Source organism: Barbatula barbatula (genome assembly GCF_947034865.1).
Source record: "Barbatula barbatula genome assembly, chromosome: 18".
Taxonomy (NCBI): Eukaryota; Metazoa; Chordata; class Actinopteri; order Cypriniformes; family Nemacheilidae; genus Barbatula; species Barbatula barbatula.
In genome coordinates this window covers 21,839,034-21,854,967 of record NC_136781.1, presented here as the reverse complement: position 1 = coordinate 21,854,967, position 15,934 = coordinate 21,839,034, and the positions used below count along the sequence as shown (strand labels likewise).

At 39.8% G+C, this 15,934-nt stretch overlaps 1 protein-coding gene across 1 annotated transcript; it reads left to right on the top strand.

The window, feature by feature from the left end:
* Positions 1 to 3,492: 3,492 nt before the first annotated feature.
* On the top strand, positions 3,493 to 15,758 carry nup62l (nucleoporin 62 like). Its single transcript, XM_079480023.1, has 13 exons — positions 3,493 to 3,921; positions 4,649 to 4,996; positions 5,113 to 5,345; positions 5,861 to 5,935; positions 6,017 to 6,124; positions 7,496 to 7,600; positions 7,680 to 7,791; positions 7,865 to 8,009; positions 11,647 to 11,696; positions 11,803 to 11,937; positions 12,207 to 12,318; positions 12,406 to 12,472; positions 14,051 to 15,758. Exons 2-13 carry the CDS (start codon positions 4,653 to 4,655, stop codon positions 14,140 to 14,142), a joined length of 1,578 nt encoding a protein of 525 aa, XP_079336149.1. The 5' UTR covers positions 3,493 to 3,921; positions 4,649 to 4,652; the 3' UTR covers positions 14,143 to 15,758.
* The last annotated feature ends 176 nt before the right edge of the window (positions 15,759 to 15,934 follow it).

The window sequence follows — 15,934 nt, the reverse complement described above, 5'->3', positions numbered from 1 at the left end:
ATTATAATAGTGTAGTGTATGCAAGATTAAAAAGATGCGTCTTTAGTCTAGATTTAAACTGACAGAGTGTGTCTGCCTCCCGGACAGTGCAGGGAATACTATTCCAAAGTTTAGGCGCTAGATAGGAAAAGCATCTGTGTACCATTTGAAGATTATATTTTACAGGTGTTGGCGACCTGGTTCTCAAATGACAGAGTACTATCGAATAAAACACAAAAATTATTTGCTGAAGATGAGGGTTTTATGGAACATCCATCAATAGTTAAGCAGTATTCTTGGTTGTTACGTAGGGCGGTTTTTGGTCCAATAAGTTACACATCTGTTTTGTCAGAGTTCGTTAATAAGAAATTGTTACTCATCCACTTTTTTATATCGACTATGCATTCCACTATTCGATGGAATTGCTGTGTTTCATGAGGCTTCGAGGAAATATAAAGTTGCGTATCATCAGCATAACAGTGAAAGCTTACTCCGTGTCGCTTTATTATATCTCCTGGAGGTAGCATGTATAATGCGAAGAGCATAGGCCCTAAGACTGAGCCCTGTGGTACACCGTACTGGACTTGCGATTTGCGTGAATCCTCATTGTTTATTGCTACATATTGAAAACGGTCGGATAAATAAGATCTAAGCCATTTAAAAGCTATTTCCTTAATACCGACATCATTTTCGAGTCTATGTAGGAGCATGCTGTGGTCAATGGTGTCGAATGCAGCACTAAGATCTAGCAGCACCAATAAGGAGATACAACCTCGGTCGGACACCATAAGCAGATCATTTGTAACTCTAATCAAAGCAGTCTCTGTACTGTGATGTGCTCTAAATCCAGACTGGAAATCTTCATTAATCTCATTCCTTTGGAGGAAGGAGCATATTTGAGTTGAGACTACTTTTTCCAGAACGTTAGATAAGAAAGGTAGATTCGAAATAGGTCTGTAGTTAACTAGTTCTCCAGGGTCCAGATGGGGGTTTTTGACAAGGGGCCTTATAACAGCCACCTTATATGCTTAGGCATATGTCCTAATGTCAGAGATGAGTTAATAATGCTAAGTAGAGGATCTATAATTTCTGGGAGCATCTCTTTCAGTAGATTTATAGGTATAGGGTCTAACATGCATGAAGTTGATTTAGATGATCTAATGATTTTAGAGAGCTCATCGTGATCTATAGTAGAAAATAAACATAATTTCTCCTTAGGGGCGCTGTAGTTAGTCATTTGTTCAGCAGGATTCACTTCTGGTTGCATAGTTATAATTTTTTCTCTAATATCTTGGATTTTATTTGTGAAATAGTTCATAAAATCATCACTGCTATGCTGGTATACAAAATCAGAAGTCGCTGACGATTTATTTTTGGTTAATTTAGCCACTGTATCAAATAAAAACCTAGGGTTATGCTGGTTTTCTTCTATTAGTGATGAAAGGTAGGCAGATCTAGACGTTTTTAGGGCTTTCCTGTATTTTTAATACTATCCTTCCAGGCAATACGAAATACCTCTAATATAGTTTTCTTAAAGTTGCGCTCCATTTTTCATGCCATTTTCTTTAGAGCCTGAGTGAGTTCATTATTCCACGGTGTCGGTCTGTCATTTTTAATCTTCTTTAAGCGCAAGGGAGCAACTATGTCTAGTGCTTCCGAGAAGGTGGCATTAATATTTTCAATGGTAAAGTCAAGATCTTCAACGTTATTACTCATGCTAGAGATTTGAGACAGTTAAGAATGTCTTTAAAAGCCATTCCTAAAGCATCTGTATCATTATCTACATGAATGTTAAAGTCCCCGGCAACAAGGACTCTGTCTGCAGCCAGTACTAGTTCTGATAAGAACCCACCAAATTCTTTAATAAAATCTGTGTGGTGCCCTGGAGGCCTATATACAATAGCCAGAATCAATTTTAAAGATGTTTTATCCTTAGTATTAGGTATTGATGCATCAAGTACCATGACTTCAAAAGAATTGTATTTAGGATTAGACTTCTGGGAAATGCTAAAAGAGTTACGGTAAAGTGCAGCAACACCTCCTCCTCTGAGGCTCGTGTGTATAATAGTAATCTTGGGGGACAGACTCATTTAAAGCAATATAATCATCTGGCTTTAGCCATGTTTCTGTTAGACAGAGCATGTCTATTTTATGATCTGTTATCATATCGTTAACAAAAAGTGCTTTATTAGAGAGAGCTCTAATATTTAGCAATCCGAGTCGTAACAGTTGATTATCTGTATTATGTTCATGTTTAGTTAGTTTAACGTTAATTAAATTACCTTTGAGAGGTTTACGCTTTATTTTATGTTTACTAATCCGGGGGACAGACACAGTCTCTATTTTATGATGTTTGGGAGAAAGTATTATCGTCGCATGTTGTGTATTATGTGTGTTCTGCGACGTGAGACGGCAAGCAGACCGTTGGTTAAGCCATTCAGTCTGCTCCCTGACCTGGGCCCCAGTGAGTCAAGTTTTAGCATTAAGACTATGTGCCATATTTCTAGAGAGTAGAGAAGCTCCAGCCCAGGAGGGGTGGAGACCATCACTTAAAAATGCTTAAACATAGAAATCCAATGAACTGTTGTTTAGTTATATTAAAAAACAATGTATGATGTTGTAAATATGTGTTTATTTTATATTGGCAGATTAATAAAAGAGAACTTGAAAAACAACCATTTGGTCAGCTATTTCTAATAGTACACTGTACTTTATAGTACATGACGCTGTTACATCAACCACTGCTCAAAATATTAGGATCACTCCCGTGTTCTTTGTTTATACTGTATATTCTTTCATAAACTTAACTTCATCAAAGCCATGGAATAATATTGTAACTGTGGGAATTATGTTGTAACTAAAAGTATCCAAAATGAATGAACTTTGTCACTGTATATTTTATCATCTTCAAATGGTACACTTTTTTGTGCATTTTATCAAGATGATCCTAAACTTTTCTGACCGTTAGTGTTTGTCACACCTTAAAGGAAAAGTGGATTCGACGGTGAGGTTTAGCATCAGTTCTGCTTCTGCGGGTGTCCAGGAGAGTTCAGCCATCACTGTAACAATCTGCTTCCTCTAAAACGTAAGGTTCCATTTGAATGTTTTTAATGTTCTCTCAAAAGGGTTTTATAGAATCCGTGACACACAGGTGATCCACCGTCCACACAATGTTTGTCTAGGCAACATACACATCATTTATAGGACTTAAAATGTTGCTTCAACAAAACATTATATGGGTGAAACATCTGTTCTTTTATTACTACTTTTTTGTTCGTTTTGAAATGCTGGGTCATCAAAGTGAGCCAAACCTTTAGGGTGAGGAAAAATAAAGACTGCGGTTCCTGTATTCTAACATAGAAGTAGATGAACAGATGAAAGGTGAACGGCAAGAGCTGCTTGTAAAAATGTCAACACACCAGGATCAGACAAACAGTGACAAATAAACCTCTTTATGTGGAGAGTGCAGGTGCTGCCCTCTTTAAGTCGCTGTCACGTTGCCCTTCCCAATATGGCGGACTCGTACGGATGGATGGCGATAGATGCCTGCTCTTAATTCTTTCTCAAACAAGAGAGAAAATCATGAACAGACTCATCACATTTATGGGGATTCTTTATTCCTTGTTATTTAATGCTGTAATATAGCCGAGTGGCTACATATGTAAATACATATACAAACGGCTTGATGTCTAGAACATATAAAGAAATGCCTTGACTTATATTCATTTCACATACGATAGAACTTCATTGTAAATTCATTGTCTACGTACATATGTTTTATTCATTTTAGGATTATCGCACAGTTTAATATCAAATTTATGGAAACAAGGAGGCGATATAAAAACGCCGATATAGCTCAGGCAGTGTTTTAGACAGCCGACGCAAGGGTCCTCATCATCGCATGTGACGCAGTGGTTCGCGCGCGGGAGCTGTTTTCAGTCAGTAAGTGTTTAATGTAATTAAGATATGAAATGTTTATTAGTGATTATATGATTTAATGTATATTTGTTTTATAGTAACTTGCGTGGCGTACTAACGTGATACGAGCGGGAAGAAAATGACATTCAGTTGTTTTATGATTAGTTTAATATCGTGTACTGTCACAAGAGCTGATCATTAACTCTACTGAATGTGTTTAACATTAGCGGTGTCTTCATAGACAGCATTCTAGATAACGTTAACTTCTCATAGTCTGAGATAGACCGCTAAAGACCCCACAGACACAACCATTGCCCCCGTGAACCTGATGGGTCCTTAATAAAGACGCAATAAACATGAACGTGTCTACTTTAAAGTCGACCGTTGGGGATGTTCAATATTACGTCATTAATTGGCGCTGTAAAATCATCACACCCGTTAATTTAATACTGCTACGACAATCTGAGAGGCACTTTTCGTTGTTAAATCATTATACATATTTATTTATTGCTGGTAGGACAATTTGACGGGTTATTTTGCACTGTGAATGAATCACATTAATGTGATAGAATGTATACGCTGTAAATGTATGTGTTTGTTTTAAGCTGGAAGGGTATTTTGTATTGTTAAATCACCCGGCCTGTTTATTTTGTCGATGTGGTTTAGATATCTGAACGTATAGGAAAATTCAACAGAACACCAGTGATGTTAAAATCTTGAAGCGGTTATGTAACATTAACTTGTGTTGCAGCACTATGGCGTTTAACTTCCCACAAGCAGGCAGCGGAGTCTTTCCCTTTGGTGTCGCTCTAAACCCACCAGCAGCAGCACCAGCACCAGCAGCAGCACCAGCAGCACCAGCACCAGCAGCAGCACCAGCCTTGACAGCTTTCAGTCTGCAGACCAGCGCTCCTGCAGGAGGAGGAGGAGGATTCTCTTTTGGCACCAGCCAGCCTCAGACTCAAAGTTTCGGAAACCAGTCGTCCCAGATAACAGGAAATTTCTCACAGCCAACACAGAATAATGGCAGCGCTCAAGGTGGATTTAGCTTTGGAGCCCAGACCCAAAGCACCACCCCTAGTGGAGGCTTTTCTTTTGGGTGAGATTGCTCATTTTTCTTGAAACACGTTGGTTTACTATAGAAACTTAACCAAATATCTGCATGGGTCAGCAGGGTTTGGTGTGTTTACTGTTATGTTGTCTTCATGCTTCTAGTGCTCCACTTCCAAAACTCAGCACACCCGCCTCATCTCTGCCTGCGAGTGCAGGTGCGACTCTGGGGGCTGGCACTACAGGCTTCACTCTTGGAGGTCTCTCCACTCAAATGACCACTCCGATGACACAGCCACCCACAGGAGGATTCAGCTTTGGAACACCTAAAGTTCAGGCTGCTTCAGTTGCCCCTGCACAGCCCACCCCTGCCCTCTCACTGGGGGGACAGTCCACAGGTAAGAAGGGTGTCTGAACCCCCCCAAGTAACCCAAGCACTCATTTGCTAGTGTACTAAAATAAGACTGACGCACATTGTTGATTGTGTTTTTCCTAGTTCAGACTAGTAAGGATTAATTTGTTGCTCTCTGTTTAACTTCACCCTGTTTTTCTGATCACTTTTCTAGAAAATCATTCTGCAACACAAAGTAAATTAAAGATGTCCAATCATTTCATTGCTGTACTTCCAAAACCTCGGGTGTCTAGTTTGACAGTTTTTCAGAAAATGGTAAAACCATTAGACTTTTCATTGGTTAGATACCTGCAAAACCCAGTGACAAATCATTATTATTAGTCACTCTTTATGTTTGTGTATAACAATTATCACCAAATATAGAGATACAAGGTTTCAGAAGGACAGCAGCGATTTGGCAGTTTACCATCTCACTTTCTTCTAAAACCACCTATGAGCACAAAGCCAAAGTAAACAATAATGATTTTATTTTTATTCATTTGTGTTCATTCCAACATCAAGGTTTTACTCTCGGAGCTTCTATTCCTGCCTCCATAGCCTCCGCACCTGCTCTTAACTTTGGAATGAAAGCTTCAGGCATGTAACCAACCAATATTATAATCGTTTCATAAACTGAAAAGATTTGTGTATATAATTTGTGTTTGTTTTGATGTTTAGCCACCCCAGCACCTGTCAGCACAGTCCCTGCCAGTCTGTCCACATCAGCTCCAGTGTCCTCTCTGTTTGCTATTCCTATAACCTCCACCCCCCTCACAGGATTCACACGTGAGTTCATCTTCTGACATGATCTTTACAAACACAATCTGACTGTCACCTTGAGCACACACAGCCATGCTCTCATAACTCTCCTTGAAGATAATACAGATACTGTGCAAAATACCATATATGCTTTACGCCAGGGGTTCTCAAACTTTTGTCTTCAAGGCCTCCCAATGTATTCTACAAAATTACAAGGCCCCTATCCCACTCACTAAAACCCAAAACTTCTATCCATTATTCTATCCATTATTTTAGAGCTTGACATTAACTGTAATTTAGTTAGTTCATAATATTTTATAACAAACAATCTTGTTTTATCAATGCTAATTTTGTCTCATTTTAAAATAGTAGTCATCCTTCTTCCTTGCATCATGCAACTACACGGACACATATGTCTAGTCCACTGATCTATATGAATGACTGGATTGTGCCTAGAATGCAAAACCAACAGCGGGAGGTGCAACCACAGGAAGTGATTGCGCTGCCATCTTGGTATGCCCTACTGACAGAGAACGCCATTGACTTGCAGTCAAAATGACTATCTAAAATAACATGTTTTCATCTTATTAGGCACGCAATACGTTTTTAGTTCACATGTGTTTTTAAATTAATTGTTGATGTCCAGCTTCCGTCATCTCTCAATGTGCATGAACCAGAGGCTTGTTTTCCTGGCAGATGTCACAGGTGTCTTAAGTTCCGGTGACGAATGCTTCATTGTTCGTTTTGTTCCAATAGGACAGCGTCTACTCTGGAGGGAGCTTTCGTCACCGTCATTTCCACGCGGAAGCTAGACAACAACACTAATACCGCTGTCAATATTGATATTTCTCTTAAACGCATGCATTCGCTTCAGAAGTCATTCGTTAAGACCACAGAGCTGTGTCCAGTAGTTCTTTGATCATAAAAGTTTCCGATTGGAAGCAGAATGATATGTGGTATTACATTCTTCAAGAAGAAAAACCTTTTCAGTTAAGATGCCTTGAGGGGGAGTAAAACATGGGGACATTTTGATCTGCTTGTAAAGTATCCCTTTAAGACATTTGCGCTGTAAGAAAGTACTGTGAGACTTTAGATACAAAAACGGGGACTGGTAGGTTACGATTTTATCATTATCATGTGATATTAATTTAAAAGAACGTTTGGCCATACCAACATGGCGGCGTGGTTGTTTCAGTGTAATGACGTAATGAGCAATCCAGTTATTTATATAGATCCGTGGTCTAGACACACAATGTCAATTAAATGCAACTAAGTTCAGAACAAAGTGTAGTGTGAGATTCTCCAAAGACAATCAAAAACACTCGTAGTGCTAAAACAGGCTTAATTTTTGTGATGTTATCAGAATGAGATGACGGGGCTTGTCTTTCTTTCTGTCAGTGGGCTCATCGATGGTGTCAGGGGCTGCTGCTGTGATGTCATCCTCCAGCGCTTCCACAGGCCTAGCAATGAAACCTTTAGGAATTGCACCTACTATGACCACAGGTCACAATCTACTTCTTTGACACTAAAGGGCCATCTGTTATTATAATCTCTAATCATTTCTCTGATATCGTGTGTGTAGCTGCTGCAAGCACCGGAGCTCCTACAAGCTTTTCTCTAGGAATGAAGACAGCCATATCGACTGCACCAGCTGCCACAGTCGCCGTCACATCAACTGCTGCCATAACAACCAGGTACACATCTTTACATGCCTGAAATGGGTTCATTGTCTGCTTTCTCTAATGTGCTTGTGGTGTTTTTGTTCAGCACTGCTCCGGTGATGTCATATGCCCAGCTGGAGGCTTTGATCAACAAGTGGAGCTCTGAACTGGAAGACCAGGAAAGACACTTTCTACAGCAGGCAACGCAGGTCAATGCCTGGGACCGAATGCTGGTGGAGAACGGAGAGAAGGTAGAGATGTAGTTCTCCTTCTGCCTCATACAATAGTTTGATCATCACAAAAAGTTATTGCACAACCAACGACTGACATACACAAGTGTTTATAGAGATTGTGAAGCTGACTTTACGCCCTATTTTGCATGTTGCAGAGGCATTGCCATCTTGAGAGGATCATACTCCACTGCTATTATTCTTTTGATATGTAACGTTATGATTACAGAGAAATTGAAAGTGAAAGAACCAGGGGCTTTTCCTGAACAACTCTGCGTAATGCTATTGCAGTTTTAAAACACAGCAAGACCGGCCTTCCATAGTAACTGTATATTTCCTCATTTAAAAAGAAAGGCAAAACACTTCACTGAACGCACTAGCAGCGATCCTCCCAAGAAGGCGCAACATTCAACGCGGTGTGACGTAGCTTCACATTCTCTATAGGACATTTATGCTCAAATGTTGAATGTCACAGCTGGATGTAACAGCAACTTGTCAACTTTTGTTAACTAAACCCTGTTTACCAAGACCCTGATTTCATAAACAAGGCTCAAGGCTAATCCCAGACTAAAAGTCTTCACTGAATATAACTTCCCCAGAAGTATCAAAAATATATCATTGAGTGTGTTTACATGCACAAAATAAACAGATATTTATAAAAAAATCAGATTATAAAAGAATCCCGTTTTCACATGTTTACATGCATCTTAATAAACCGGCTATGCAGAAAACTGCGTTAAGTGGAAATTTAAGGAATGGCAGGTTTCTCGTGTGCAGTGATGTCACTATCGAAAGTCTGTTTTACATTTGCTGTTTTTACATCAACTACCTGCTTCGAGAGTGGACTTTTGTGTTATTTTAGGGCGTGTTAACATATGAGACTAATGAACATATCAGCATCTTTATTTTTAACAACTTCAACTTATATTATGAAAAAATAAATCAATCTTATGTGCTTATAAAAAATGTTCAAAGCCCAAAATTCACAGTGTCCAATAACCTCCAAAGGGCAAAACCGAGGACATAAGCATGCAGATTGTCATGTGTGGGTCGTCATCATTGATTTAGAAATATTTCCACACTGCTAAGCGCGAATGAAGCGTTAAGAGAGAGTGATTTACATGTTAAATCAATGCAAAGACGCGATAGACCTACTTGTAGTGCGAATGAGGCGGTGTGAATTGAGAGTTGAAATATCTGAACTTTGGCGAAAATTTTCCCCACGTTAACCAATCAGGAGCCTGCTCTAGTAGGGATGTGATTATGACATAGCGAGCGGAGGCAGAAATCTGAAACAACAATGGACGACTGCGCCTATCTTTAGCCTTCCATAGCACATAATGCGCAGCTACCTGCACAACAAAATCCATGTCCGCCATTTAGCAACAAGACTGGAGCCGCCTGCCAGAAGCCCCTCCCATGACGTGAATTTCACTCGCGATTGAAGCGAATTCCACGTGCAAATGAAGCGTGTAAACTAGGGGTGGGCGATAATATCGGGATTGTTGTGTTAACGATGTGCAAATTCTCATTATCGAGTATTTTAATTACTCCGAAAAAACACTCCAAAACACGCATTAAAACTCAGCACATTCAGAGGCTGCAGCAGGGCATCACGTGATTGCTGTTGTATGCATACACGTCGTCATCTCTCTCACAGGTTAGCGCATGGCCGCACGCATGTTCAACACCGGTTAACGAATGTGGTTATGCTAAACATTTGACAGAAAGAGACAACATGCAGGGACCCAGAGCCTCGCAATCTACTTCAGATTACTTAGTTGCTAAACGTGGCTCAACCTCACTTGCATCGAAGTGGTTCGGTTTTGAGAAAACTGATGTTGTGCAAAAGACGGCACTCTGCAAAGTGTGTAGGAAACATGTTGCTGTTAAAAGCAGCTCGACGACCAACCATAGTAAGGAATACCAAGAGTATGAAAAGATCCGAGACTCCGCTGCCCGAGAAAAGTCGACATCGGCTAAGGTACCTGCTGCACAACATACGCAGCAAACTTTAGCGGAGTCGTTTAGCAGAAATGTGCCTTACGATAAGAAAAGCAACAGTGCCAAGACATTACAAATGCTATCACCAAGTTTATAGCTAAATAAATGCTGCCGATTCAGTAGGTGGGGAAAGTGCCAAGTCGAAATTATTTCAGCTCAACTGCCCTCCCCAACTTCTATCATATATTAGAATTTCATCTTGCTTGTATGCTGTACAATTCACATTACAGCAGAGGTGTACGACTGAATGTTTACTCGGTGTTCGATGTTCTTACACTAATTCAATTAGTATTTTGTATGTCTTTGAATTGTTTTTACTTGAATACTTACATGTTAAAGAAAATAAATAAGCACTATTTTCATTCAACATGATGCCCATTATTATCATCAGTGATTAAGTAACTCAGACTTTTAAAAACACATTTTTAATGGATATCGTCTAATTATCGTTATCGTTAAAATCGCCAAAAATATCTAGATATTTTTTGTCCATATCACCCACCCCTAGTGTAAACTCAAAATGTTCAAGCGTCCAACTACACACGAATAGCGCTATTTAGGTGTGAACACTCTTATGACATTGTGTCTGCTACGGCAGGTGTCTCTATGTGCACTGGAGCGTTCTGTCAATTACGTCACGTGAGGTATCGGGGAATTTTTATGAGTACGAGTACATGAGCTTGGTATCGGGCCTGATAGCGACACTGGTATCGGTGCATCAGTACAAATGAACTCTGGTGCGGTTCGATTGTAATACAAACACAACACGGACCAAAGGCATCGGACGAACCAAAAACAGGATGTGATGTCACCAGATGTAACCCTAATAATCATTGTAATGATTGTACAGCAAGTGTCAAAACATAATGAGTCGAGGGCAAACGTGGCGCAACGAGGAGGACCCGCCGTCTTCTAGAGGCAGATCTTTGTTCACGCAGCGGAGGAAATCATGACGCTGATTTGATTCTTGTAGAAATTCTTTGAGGTCATCGTGAGCTCGGAGCTGATAAAAATACCACAATATGAGGACAGAAACGAGCGTGTTTGTGACAGCACGCATCATTGTTATGGATGTTCAGATGTTCCGTCGCATGATACACGTCACAAAGCCAAGACCAATCAAGTTGTGGCTTTATCAGTCATGTGTAAAGTATCTATGGTTCGCTGTTAAAATGCAAGTGTGAACGCTAAGCGAACTATCAATATTATAATAATTTCAAGTATGAACACACCCTTAATTCCGTTCGGGACTATTACTATCAGACATGCGCACATAAACAAAACTGAGAGAAAACCGAAAAAGGGAAATCTACGTATTGGGCAAAAACCTTTTCCCGATAAAAGAAAAGCGTTTTCCGTGTGTACACGACCTCACTTGTTATCAGCTAATTATGGATAATTGGAGTAAGACTGTGCATGTAAACGTACTCCGTGCCATTGTTTTGTCTCGAGATGCACACCAGTAATGTATTCTATGCATTTTTATAAAAGCGACATGCATATCTTAATTTAACTAAGGCATAGACCTGTCTCAAGCTAAACTGTGTCTGTAAAACCGGGCCACTGTGTTTTATAGGATTAGTCCTGTTTGAATTTTGCACTCCGGTAACACTTGTTAGTTTTTCTGTTCATGATGTTTTTTTTTCTTTGTTAGATTACAGCTTTACATAAAGATATGGAGAAAGTGAAACTGGATCAAAGAAGGTATGTTTTGTACTGGTAACACTAGTTAAGTCATTAAAGAACATTACTAAGCCCTGTGGTGTGTTATGTTCAAATATTTCTCGATGTTTTTTTGTTTGTACGATAGGTTAGATCAAGAACTGGACTTCATTCTGTCCCAGCAGAAAGAGCTGGAGGATCTTCTTGGTCCATTAGAGGAGTCTGTCAAAGATCAAAGCGGAACCATTTACATGCAGAACGCAGATGAGGAACGTGAGAGAACGTAAGAACAAACGCTATCATCCGTCTGAAACAGGGCTGGAGAATCCTGCCGGTCTCCTGTAGAGTTGAGCTCCAACACACCTGCATTCAAGTGTTTAGTGATCCTCAAGAGCGTGATGGGCTGAATCAGGTGTGTTTGTTTAGGGTCGGATCTAGACTCTACAGGAGAGTGGTCCTCCAGAAGCCCACCCCTGACCTATAGGCTTTGTGTTTTCCACACGCACTATGCTTTTTCAGGACTGCATTTAGCGTCTCCTTTGCATTACTCAGGTACAAGCTGGCAGAAAATGTGGATGCTCAACTGAAGAGAATGTCCCAAGATCTGAAAGAGATTATAGAACATCTCAACACATCCAGTGGACCTGCTGACACCACTGATCCGGTGCGTTATATATGCTACATGGTCCACATACATCCATCTGTTTTTTCTCACGTGCTTTGACTTAGAATAATTTCTGTTGTATTTCAGCTTCAGCAGATCTGTAAAATCCTCAATGCACACATGGACTCGCTTCAGTGGGTCGAACAAAACTCAGGTTGGTGTCTTGTGTTTTAGCTGTCACCCCCTTTTTTTAGGGTGGTGATTTCAACTTTTAAATGAGTCTAACTCTGGAATGCTTTGGTCTAGAGATCTAATATCTATATATGAAATGAACAAAATAGTTATAGTACTTACATTTTCTCTGGAGGTTTTTATGATGATAAAAAGTGTTTTTTGTAAAATAAAACAAGGTTTATAATTAAGTACATTAATAATAATACAAAATCTAAAGACGTACTTCTAAACAAGTTTTGTTTCAAATTTCAAGCTGATATCACAAAAATGTGGTTTCTGGGATATTTGTAACGGTAACATCAACAACTGCCACTAGGTGTCATATAGGTTCCAATGGTTTACTGCATACAAATTAATTAAACATTATTATATACAAGAAAGACATTCTTGGAGCTTTCCAACGATCTAGAAGTTTTAGAGATTTAAAATAAAATGTGATTATGAATATGTAATATTTATGATTCCAAATAGGCCAACATGTAATTTAGAAGATGGGAAATGAGAAAATTACTTTTACTAAGTGATTTCTTTTGTAAAACAGTAAGAAATATAAAACTATATTCTTATAGAGTGTTCACACCAAACGCAGTAAATCGCGCTATTCGCGTGTAGTTGGACGCTTGAACATTTTGAGTGCACGCGCATCATTCGCGCGTGAATTTCGCTTCATTACAGACGTGGATTCACGTCATGGGAGGGGCTTTTGGCAGGCGGTACCAGTCTTGTTGTGAAATGGCTGACATGGATTTGAGAGGGTAGCTGCGCATTATGTTCTACGGAAGGCTGGCGAATGGCGTAGACTTCAGAGGCGCAGTCCTTCATAGTTGTTTCGGATTTCTGCATCCGCTCGCTATGTCATAATCACGGCCCTACTAGAGCAGGCTCCTGATTGGTTAACGTGACGCGGATTTTTGCCAGAGTTCAGAATTTTTAATTTGAGCGATTCGCGTCATTCGATTGACGAAACGCATGGCAAGTAGGTCGATCACGTCTTTGCATTGACTTAACACTTCATTCGTGTTTGGTGTGAACACTCTATTAGAGCATTCCAATGATGTATAGTTTGTCAGGATTAAAACTGAATTCTATTGCATAACTTCAGTGTTTCACTGGAAGGGTCACATTTGGCAGCATTTCATTATTTTTATGCTCACTTTTGACAAATGAATACATTTATTTTGTAAAACGCTGGTCAAATATGTATTCTAGAGTCTTAGACCTTTTCAATGATATACATTTTAAGATTGGATTAGATTTTAGTTGTGAAATATTCAAGTAAACCTAGTGTTCCAATATTGAAACAGTGACAGTATGTTGGCCTACTCTCAAAAGTCTAGTAGATTGAACAGAAGAGACTGAAATGGCCCAATATATAATGAGTGATGTTGCACCTCTCAGTTTAGTCCAGATCTGGAGAATGTGTCATCCCCCCACACTAACTGTAACGTGTAGCAAATCAAGGGGCTTGTTTAATCTGAAATATGGACACAAATCAAGGCATTTCTTATGATGACATCATCAGTCATGTGTGTAAATAACATCCTGTCTTTATGTGCAGTTTTACTCCAGAGGCGAGCGGAGGAGGTCTCAAAGTTGTGTGAAAACCGCAGTAAAGAACAAGAGAAGAGCTTTCGTTTAAACTTCCACTAGTCATGCATCAAACGCTTCATCGCTTGTAAACCATTTCCATGTTTTTGGTATTTCCTTCTAAATAAATATGTTCTGCCCGTTTCCTCTTGTAGTTATTTAGGTTTGTTTAGATTCATTCATTGCATAATTATTCTCAGCAATATGTTATCAAGAGGTGATTTAACAATTTATTTGAGTAATTCATAATTTAGAGCACTTGTACTACAAAAGGTACAATTGTGACTTACACCAACATATGTTACCAAATGTGCAGTGCCTTGCAAAAGTATTCATACACACTGAACTGGACTTTTCCACATTTTGACATTTGTTAAAACCACAAACAAAAATGTGTTTTGTTGGGATTTTATGCAATCGACCAAGACAAAGTGACACATTGTGACGTGGAAGGAAAATTATAAGTGTCCATTTTTTACAAGGAAATTTTCAAGTCTCTGGGCAGATCAATTGGATTTAGGTCTGTCTTTGATTGGGCTATTCTAACACGTGACTATGCTTTGATCTAAACCATACCATTGTATCTCTGGCTGTATGTTTAGGGTTGTTGTCTCGCTGGAAGGTGAACCTCCACCCCAGTCTCAAGTCCTTTGCAGACTCCAAACAGGTTTTCATTTAAGATTGCCCTGTGTTTGGCTCCATCCATCTTCCCATCAACTCTGACCAGCTTCCCTGTCCCTGCTGAAGAAAAGCCCACAACATGATGATGCCACCTCTATGTTTCGCGGTGGGAAGGGTGTGTTCAGTGTTAGGTTTCTGCCACACACTTGGTCTCATCTGACCAGTGTACCTTCCACATGCTTGCTGTGTCCCCCGCAGGACTTCATGTGGCTTTCTTTTTGCCACTCTTCCACAAAGGGCAGATTTGTGGCGTGCACGACTAATAGTGGACAGTGAGCTGTGGCTCTCTGCAGCTCCTCCAGTGTGACCATGATGGGACTTTCAGCTGGTTCTCTTATTAATGCTCTCCTTGCGTGGCCTGTTAGTTTAGGTGGACGGTAGGTTTGCAGTTGTGCAATACTCTGTCCATTTCCGGATGATGGATTGCACGGTGCTCCGTGAGATGGTCAAGGCTTGGGATATTGATTTTATAACCCAACACTGCTTTAACTGTCCTGTCCGGTGTGTTCTTTGGTCTTCATGATGCTGTTTGTGCACTAATGTTCTGTAACAAACGTCTGAGGGCTTCACAGAACGGCTGTATTTATCCTGAGATTAAATTACACACAGGTGGACTCTACTTGTGAAGGCCTTGGTTCCCCTGGATGTAAGTTGAGGTATCAGAGGAAAGGGGGCTGAATACAAATGCACGCCACACTTTTCAGATATTAATTTGTAAAAAATGTTGCACGCTATTTATAATTTTCATTCCACTTCACAATAATGGGCCACTTTGTGTTGGTCTATCTCATAAAATCCCAATAAAACTAGTGGTTTGTCACGTGTGAAAATGTGGAGAAGTTCAGTGGGTATGAATACTTTTGCAAGGCACTGTATGCATGATATATGTATGTATATGTATATGTAGACTGCACATGCTGTGCTTAATGATTTGGTGAAATCACACACAGTAAGTGTAATGTCTATATGCCTGTGTTACATATAAACCAGATATTCACATTGAAATGTATGTGTGTACACATCTGACATGTCGCTCGTAGCAGCTGCAGTCGTTTATTTCCCATCGTTTTAACCGGCTCGCTTTCTTTCTTCTCAATCCACTCAATGCTTTAAACTTCTGCTGCTTCATCTAACAGAACTGAATCCTCGAGCCCGCTGTTGAACTTTGTTACAC